At 41.9% G+C, this 9,438-nt stretch overlaps 1 protein-coding gene across 8 annotated transcripts in view; it reads right to left on the reverse strand.

The window, feature by feature from the left end:
* Positions 1-8,742, reverse strand: part of UBR5 (ubiquitin protein ligase E3 component n-recognin 5) — an 82,459-nt gene extending 73,717 nt beyond the window's left edge. For all 8 annotated transcript variants that reach the window (XM_039549997.1, XM_039549998.1, XM_039549996.1 and 5 more), the window contains exon 1: positions 8,630-8,742. In XM_039549997.1, coding sequence (XP_039405931.1) covers positions 8,630-8,691 — 62 coding nt within the window. In that variant the 5' untranslated portion in view covers positions 8,692-8,742. The remainder of the gene's footprint in view (positions 1-8,629) is intronic.
* Positions 8,743-9,438: the final 696 nt, after the last annotated feature.

The following is a 9,438-nucleotide window of genomic DNA, read 5'->3' on the forward strand; positions in this document are numbered from 1 at the left end:
GCCTACCCAATCTGCCCCACAATGACAAGATGCTATGATCTGTATCATTTGAAGGTTTAATTAAGTACCTCTAAATTACTTCTCTAGAGATAGATACATTTTGTCAAAGTCAGTGAATTGTGCATAGAATGGCTTAAAAAGAAAGGAAAATGAGAAAATAAAAACCTCTGTTAATAATATACTATGGTCAAAGCCAAAGAAAAGAGATCCAACAACCTAAGAAAGATCTTCATTAAAGATCAGACAATAACTCACTTATACTAAAAAAATATGAAATGGATTAAAAGCCATAAATTCTCTTTAGAAGAACATCTCCTGGTATTTACTGGAGCGAGAGAAAAAAGGCAGCTCTGACCATTTTCAGGCTGGATAGAGAATAGCAAAAATTTCATACCATAAATGAAAGAATAAACACAGAGACACATTTAAGAAAATTAATTTTGCAAAATGAACAAGAAATTAAAATCATGCCACCCTTACTGAAGGAAGTGACAGACCCCAATAGCTTCAAACAACAACAGAGTAAGGTGTACACTCAACTTTATTCACATAGGCAAATATTCTCTAGTTAAGTTTTTGGTTAAAATGCTGTAGCACAAACATGTCTATATTAAGTCAATGTCAGACTTCACACTGACACCTACATAGTGAAATTAAAATTTTTAGTAGAATTCAAGAGATCCCAATCAAGATCCATTTCACTGTATCAGAACTACCTACATATATAGAGAGATAATCCATCCCAAAGGTGAACAAGGTGAGAGGCTGAGGAAACATAATGGATAATAGAGAATGAAGCATAACGAAAGACTGTAAGCAAATTTTTTAAATGCTGTTTTATCACAGATTTGGATTAAACTAATCAACTACTACTTCTATAGCGCATAGAAAAAGACAAAATTAGCATCCAGCTTAACTAGAGATGATGGCAAGCATGCTGCAGAAATTAACACCAGCAAGACCTGGGTACAAAGCAGTTTCTTTCTGGGCTATCTTCTAATGAATAGGCAAACTACAGCTGCATGGGTATAATAACCCTCAGTTATTCGAGATATTTTTAACTGACTCATTTGACAAACAAAAAACACAATCTCTTGAATGTGGATTTTGGACGGGGGGCTTTTTTTTTTACTGAAGACAAATTCCATAAGATTACTGAAGTCTCCAGCAGCCTTGGTACCTTCATCTGCTGAGTTACACTACTGTCGTCACAAATTAAACTGGCAGACCTCATGGCTGGCAATAAAACAACAATGATAGCAAGAAATCCCAACACAGTTAATGTCCAAAATAGTACCAATCATGGAAACGTTTTCAAAGTTTTTTATTCTGCACTCTTTAATAAAACATCATAATGTAAAAACTAAATCAGAAAGATGAGACCAAAATATCTTCGGGCACCTTTTCTGATTAAAGATAGTAACCAGTTTAATGATAAAAAGTTGTCCAAACTAACATTACAGAAAATACACATTCCATCTCCACTGTGGATGTAAGCAATTTGAGAAATAAACTCAACAGCAACTAGTTTGGGATTACAAAAACTAGCCAATAAGACAAACCGTAAGATGCTACACTAAAAATAATTTTTTAAACTGCAACAAAATAATCAAGTTGGGATGTTAAATATTCAAAATTTCACTGTACCAACATGGATTGCTACTGTAAAACACACTGCACTTTAAAGTGCAGCACCAAGGATTTGCTGAAAGACTGGGTGAAGCATACTTAGTATGAGAAATTCTCCTGACAAGTGCTGGGTGTAGCAGTGAGACTTGTGAGATGAAGACAAAATTTTCAAAGACAGCAAATTTAATGGTTACATCACTCCTCACCTGGAACCAAACTGGCAGTTTTACGTAAATGCAGATGACCGGTGCTCCCACCTTAAACCTTTTTACTAGGTTTACAGTGTTTGTATGTTTCAACTGTTCAGAATTGCCACACTTCATAACTTTGTATCAGTGAGTATGTGCTCTCATATAAAACAAAAAAAAATTCTTTAAATTGAAGCAAAATACTAATTACCGTGGAAGGGAAGGGTAAGAGGAAAGGAAGCAATGCTGGTTGACTGCATTGTTTAAGCACAGAAAGACTTTTAGAAATAGAGCACAGAGTTTATTGTCAAAATAGTTCTATGCCAGAAAGAGCAAATAAGATCTGAAGTTCAGGTAATTATTCCTGTAGTGCAGTAACTAATGCTGTGTCATCCTCACTTAGACTGTAAGGCTTAAGGTGTTGGACAAAATACACATGTGCACCACGAAAATTAGATTTGTGCATCTATTTCAACTTTTTTTTTTTTCTCCAAATTGTTCCTCTCAATTTAAAATCCTCTAACTACTGCAACCAGGCCTTGTCTTCTCATTTTCTCTGGGGCACATACAGATGCCAACTACTGCAGTCTCCTATGTGGAGTTGTTTCTCAGAGCCAAATCCTGAGTGGACTTCAATGAATTCAAGCTTTAAAAAAGTCTGTACAACTGAAAAGCACAAGTAGTTTTTTTGTATGTTTTTTTCCTGCATAAATGGCTGTTGATGCAGAGAAAGATGAAACAGCAGCTTTTACACTAAGCATTTTGCAAAATTAACTGCAAATTAGATTGCTACTAGTGTAATCACTAAAATAAAATACCTTGAACCCCTTCTCTTCTTTACCTAAGTTTCAAATACATAATACTGCCTATTTAAGTCACAAATGATTAACAGTGTCACAACCGTGAAAAGGCAGCTACAACACAATGCAGTTTGCCAAGCTTAGGTACATCCTTGGTTGTTTTTTCCTCAAGTACCAAGTCATTTTTCATGTAAATATAATTGTGTATTGAACAGTTATCTGCTTTAGATAGTTTAAGAAAGAAAGTGTCATACCCTTTACATCTATTTTATGATTTAATCACAAATTTTACAAACATCCTACATGGCAATTAGAATATTTCATGAATAGATACTATACCAAAATTTACTTCAAATGTATTTTATTTTTTATAGTTTTTAACTTTTACAAATATTTAGCACATAAATGTTATTGGCTGATACCTTACTGTTCTTAGAATTAAAAAAGTTGTTTTCTGACAACTCTGACTTGCAGTGCCAACCTTGAAATACAGCTACTGATATCTTAGTCCATTAGTCTTACTTTATCATTGGTCCAACAAATATACTCAAACCTTATATATGACTTGAGAAGGAAAAAGGAAGCAACATTTGTGCCCCAATTACTATTTTACTAAATTCCTTGTGACAGGTCACAACTACTCTCAGCCCAGATCATATTCACAGTACAGTTTCACATTACAGTAGCCAAAATAAACTTGCTGCTTTCAAAATGGAAGGAACTCAACCCTGCTTCCTCTTCCCTGTTCTACACTACCAACTCTCCCTCCTGCAGCACTTTTCAAAATATTCTGATGCACACTCAACAAGGAGATAAACCAGTTCAACTTCATAATGTACTAGATTGTATTTACTTCACTTTACCAGGGCTATCTTTATATCATTTTAGCAAATTAAGTCAGTTTCCTATGGGATCAAAAACTTACAGTTAGTGCAATGTAAGAGGTGGGGAAAACAAACCTCTGCCTTCAGAAGAGAGCAATTATTTTGACTTACAACATCCCAAGAGAAAGTTCCAGCAAGAACATTCACAGACAATTACATACGTACTCTCTAAAAAGCAGGATCTGGGGTGTAGCAAGCAACTGAACCAGAAGAGGATCCCGGCAGAGCAATGTCCAAAAAGGCCCAGAATACCAGCCTATGTATAGGCAACTTTCCATATTCAACCTGACATGAAATAACACTTATGTGTAAATTCTGATGCTTACCTTCCTAAATCACTGTTCTTAAGTAACAATACTAAGTAAAATCAAATCTTAATGCACTGCTGCATATATGAATCCTATAACAGTCTTTATTACCATAGTGGTGGTGCAAACCTTTTGAGACAGCCAAATCATTTCATTTTTAAAAGTGTTTCCAACTAAGAGTCTGATGATGATGATGGTAATAATAATAACAGTAATGTCATGACAGTCATACCATTCCCTCATTCTCTTCTGAAAGAGGTCAATCTAAATTTGGCTACATTTTCAAGAAACTAATCCTAAAACCAAGTTCAACACTTCACCCGTTACTAAAGTTTCATCAAGGAGCTGCAACTCAGGGAGTTCAAGTACTACATCAGTTATGGCTTTCCAGTAATTAAACCTGTTTGAGGCAAGCTACCTACACTTTTGCTAAAGTAGATTAGGAACAGTTTAAAGTACACCAAAATAAATCACTTAAGCTAAAATAAGTACTGTATTATCTGGACACAACTTGCAGGTTCTCTGTTTAAGAATGCATCAGTCAATCCCTTCTTTTCCCCAACTTGGGGCAGCAATGCAGATCACACTGAAGTAACAGCAGAGAAGTTTGTGCTCAGGCTGCCTTCCTCCACCCAAGAGGACAGGCACTCTCCCAGCACGCCTGTGGACACAGCAGAGGGGGTTCAGGGCTAAACCAACACTTGCATTATCAGGAGCTCTCTCTCCCTCCCTGTGCATGGCTCCTGCAGAGAGCACAGGGGCCAAGACACCAGCTCCACATCCCTGCTGGCTCCCTGCACAGCCATACCACACCCTATGCAAGCTCCTTCCAGCAACATCTGCTTGAGATTTTTAACAGATTTGCTCATCGGTAAATGCAAGGCAGGGAGGCGTTTGCCAGAGTAGCAGCCACATATCCACTGATCACTTGCACAGTACCTTAAATTGATGTGCAGATTAAAAAGGTATGTTCTTGCTAGGTATTTTTTTCCACATAAATTGATTATCAAAGAGTGTAAACAATGCAGGCAATGCAAAGTACACTACTTAAATTTTCAGTTCAGGCAAAGCCTAAACATTCAAATAACAGCGACAGGCACTGAATGTATTATTAAGGGAAAACAAAGTCATGTAAGAACGAGATCATCCTTCCTTTCCCCAAAGCTGACTCTACATACAGACTCACTGAAGCTTCAAATTAACTTTTGTCAGGTGTGCTACTGGTTTCAAAGATGTTACTGCCAGAAAACTTACTACACGACACTTCTGAACACTCATCTTAAATTCAGAACACCCTCTATTTAACCAAATTCATTACATCTCATCTTCAGGAGGAGAGAAAAGACCACATTAACATTGTGTCAATGACCACTTCAAAAATTACATCTTACTCTATGCTAGGACTTTAATGGTTTAGCTGCCAAGAATTTTCTTAGTACAAGGTAAAAACAAAGTCAAGGCTTTGAGATGAATCCTGTCCCTGAAAGTTAGTTCATGTACGGAAAGCCATTTATGTAAGGTGAAAGACTCCTCTTCTCTTTCCAGAGAGCTGCAAGTTAAACTGCTTCTGTGAGGTTTCATAACAGCAGAGAAAAGGCTATTTGTCATGGTTACACCCACTTCCTAACCCAACATAAAATTAAGAAATATACTAAGAAGAATTTACTAAGATTAACCTATCTATGAAACTGTGTCAAACTTCTTCCACAAAGCACAAAGTCTCCAACCCTGAAAGAGGTGGATAAGCGACAAAATATACCTAACAGCCACTGCAATAGAGGCTGGACACATCTTTTTCAAATATTAAAGCAATTAATTATTTACATCCCAAATACTCTATGGAGTTGTTTCTCAAATTGCAGGCCATACCGAATTTTTCTCCCAATAAACTCCTCATATTTAGTTTGCAGAGAACAAATTGCTTGGGGGAAAAATTCCAAGTTACCTATCTTCCTAAATAAATTTACCAGAAAAACCTTAATTACCTCAGTTCATCCTAAACAAAAGCTTAGCCTAGTATCCAATTCAAAAGATGAATTCTTATACAACTACAAAATTAAGTATAACCTTGTCCTTTGCAAACTCTCTTCAGTGTCACCAGCTCCCAGACATCTGAGTGAAGAAGGCAACATTGTTTCAGCTTATTTGAGAGAGGACTAATAATTGCCATCAAAGTACAATATTAACCTACATTCTCAAAAACACTAGTTAAGAAGCATCTTGAGATGATGAGGAGATGTGCTCAGGAGTCCTCTGATTATTTGTGGTTCTACAGTTACTTTTTCCTCTTTTCTTTGAAGTGTTTTACCATTCTTACAGTTGCTGCATGAATAAGTAGGATAACAAATTACACAGAAAACCTAGTAAGAACTGTAGAACAGAATGACAGAAAATGCACCAAACCAAACTGGAAAAAACTATGTCCTCACATTTTGTCGACTACTTAAGAGCAGAGCAATATTTCAGGAGAAGGATGGTTTCCAAAAACATTTCACCTCCTTAACACATCTACACTGATTATTAAGCATATTGTATCAAATACTTGATTACAAAAATTCAAGTGTCCTGTATCCTGAACACAAAGGGATTGCACTGATAAATGCCTCATGTTGTGATTATTCCTTAGACACATAACACTGGAAGCATACAATGTAGATTTATGATCCCAAACTCTGATTTTGAGAAACAACTATCATTCAGAATGCAGACACAACAAAACCCTGACTGACCACCGGCTGCAGCACAGACTCAAAAACGCCTATAAAGTGAGAGAGGAAAGAAACATCACAGATACAAGAGACGTTCCAAGATCCTAACTCGTATGAGTATGTGTATGAGAATTTATTAAGCTATCTAGATCCTGATCTACATTGACAGAATAGTAATAAGCAGCAATGCTACTGATAAAATTGAACTGGCATTTCCAGCATATATGTGTGTGCCTCAACCCTATTTATGAATCATTCTGATTTCACTGCATTACAAGTTCTGATACACAGCTACTGCACTTTTAGTAAAATTATATTTATGAAGTCGAAATTTCTGACTTGCAGCTCAGATCAAGGAATCGCTTGATTTTTCAGAATAGTCACTATTTAACAGCACTTCTGCAGCTTTCTCCATAAATTAATTACTGCACATTTTGAAGCTTCCTGTATCAAATAGTAGTTGTAAGAGATGCTGCTGTGGTAAGAAGGGAAAAATTTAAAAAAAAAAAACAACAAGAAAGCATTATGAAGACTGAAGGGGACTCGTATTTTATATCAATATGTCAACAGAACAGGTACCATTAAAGAAAAAACAGATGAGCTCTCTCACTTGGAGCAAAGTGTGATAATTACATGCTAAATGTTTTCCAAGGGCCTATCAACATAAAAAGAAAAGAAAAAGAAAACCCACCGGGGTCCCTTCAAGTTCAAAGCCCTAGATCTTACTCCAAATAAGTGCAAGCAGTAAGTGGAAGAACTCCTAGTACAGCATCATCTCTCAGCTTGTCACTCTAAAGGAAGACAGTCCATGCCAAATTTGAATGTAGTACTTATGGAGAAAGCAAATCAATCCTGTAGTAATGGCTAGGCCTCCCAGGAAGCAGGATTCCGTAAAATGTATTATCAAAGGAAAAAAATACACAGGTTTTGGACCTCTTTTATCTTTTCTTTTCCCTGTGTAAGGATATGGATAATGCAGTTAGGCAGAAATTCTGTCTTTAAAACAACCTACTTTCCTCATCATACACTCTCAAAACCTCTCCTGTTTTAAGAAGCATCTTAAAAATGCCAGAGCAAAGACCCGTCTAGGAAAAGTGACCTAACTACAGACAACAGTGAACTGAGTTGGACCCTGACCTACTCTGAAACCTGGTAGTACCAAAACGAGGGATTATAACCAAGAGCTCATGCTTTTTAAGACTTACAAATATTTAAATATTGTTTAGAATCATTAAATAACATTTATCTTTAGTGCAAAAAGACTTTAGGTTTCTATCCAGTGATGATTAAAGATCACGATTTATTCACGCATAAATTGGTGAGAAATTAAAGATGAAGTTACAGGTTTTTAATAATTCCTATGTAAAAGAGCAGAAGTAAAATTTGCAAGCCATTACACGTACCATTAGCAATTGCTACAGAAGAAATAATTGACAGCCACACAGAGCTGTCAAATACACGTCAAGCAGTGAAGAAAATTTGGTTCGCGGATTCATTTTCTCCCAAGCACTCCAGTTTCTCCCCATCCTGCAATTTCTCTCCCCCAATCCTACATAAAGTTAGCTGCGTGGTTTCCAGGCTGGCAGCTGTCATCCCCATCTCAGCCAAGCTGCACACCATCAGTGATTTGGAGATCGGGCCTCCTTTTGTATCTAACACCCGGTGCGTGAGGAGGGGAAGGCAGCGCGCACACCGGCGCTGCGTGTGACAGCGCTGCCGCCTTTATCCCCGCTCCCGTCATTCTCTCACACACCGCGATCCCCCACCCGCATTGTCTGCCTCGCTCCATCCCTGATTAATATGGGCACGTTCTCGCTCCTCCGCCAGGGATCCCCGGGAACCCACTTCCTCGGCCAAGGATCCCCGGGAACCCCTTTCCTCGGTCGGACGCCGGGATTTCCCTGGCCGGCCGGAGCCCCCGCCGGGCCCGCGGCGAAGGTCGGGGCCCCCCAGCCTCGCGCGGGGCGAAGCTGGCGGCGGCGGCCGCCGGGAGAGGCCTCTTCGGAGCGGGACGCCTCGGGACCCGGCGGAACCGCGGCCCGGCGGGGGGGTCGGGGCCGGCCCTGCTGCCCCGGGGCCCCTCCCCTCGCCCCCGGGGGCCCCTCCCCTCACCGGTCGTTGAGCTGGTCCTCGGTGCCCGGCAGCGGGTGCACCACGAAGTGGATCGAGGTCATGTTCCGCGCCGGTGCCCCCTCGGCGGCGGCGGCGGGAGGCGGGGCGGGCGGGGCCGGGCACACAATGGGGCGGCGGGGGGAGGGGCTCTCGGCCTCCGTCCCTCCCCCCGGGTGGTTCGCGGCCGCCCGGCGGAGTCTCGGGCTCTCGGCGGCCGCGGCGCTGCGGGCGCGGGGCGGGGAGGAACGGCCGCAACGGCGCCGCTCGGAGCTGGGCCGCGCCGCGCTCACGCACGCGCCGCCATCTTGGCTTCCAGCGGGCCCTTCTCCCTCCCCCCTCCCCCGCCCTCCGGCGCCGCGACAGGAAGGGGCGGGGCTTGACCGGCGGCGCGCGGCGGCGCGCGTGCAAGCTCGTGCTGACTGGCGCGCGCTGCTCCCTCCCCTGCCACTAAGCGCGCCGCCGATTGGCCCGGTGCGTCGCCCTCGCGGCGGGGCGCGATGGACGTCATTGCGCCAGCGGGACGTAAAGCACCACGTGCCTCCCCCCCCCACTCTCCCTTCCCCCCCCCGCCCAGTGCGGCTTCCCGGCGGGCGGCGCGCGCGGCTGCCCCTGAGGCGCTGGGCGGGAGCGGGGGTGGGAGCGGAGCCGCTTCCCCTTGGCTGGGGCGGCTCCGGGGAGGAAGCGGGGGTGTGGATGTGTGAGGCCTCTGTGCTGTTCCCCAGGGGTGTCTTGTGGGCAGACCACGGATTTCCCCCGATGCCCGCAGGTGCTTCAAACCCAGCGCCCCTCGGCACCCGCTCTTCACGGCC

The sequence above is a fragment of the Corvus cornix genome, chromosome 2, assembly GCF_000738735.6.
Source record: "Corvus cornix cornix isolate S_Up_H32 chromosome 2, ASM73873v5, whole genome shotgun sequence".
Taxonomy (NCBI): domain Eukaryota; kingdom Metazoa; phylum Chordata; class Aves; order Passeriformes; family Corvidae; genus Corvus; species Corvus cornix.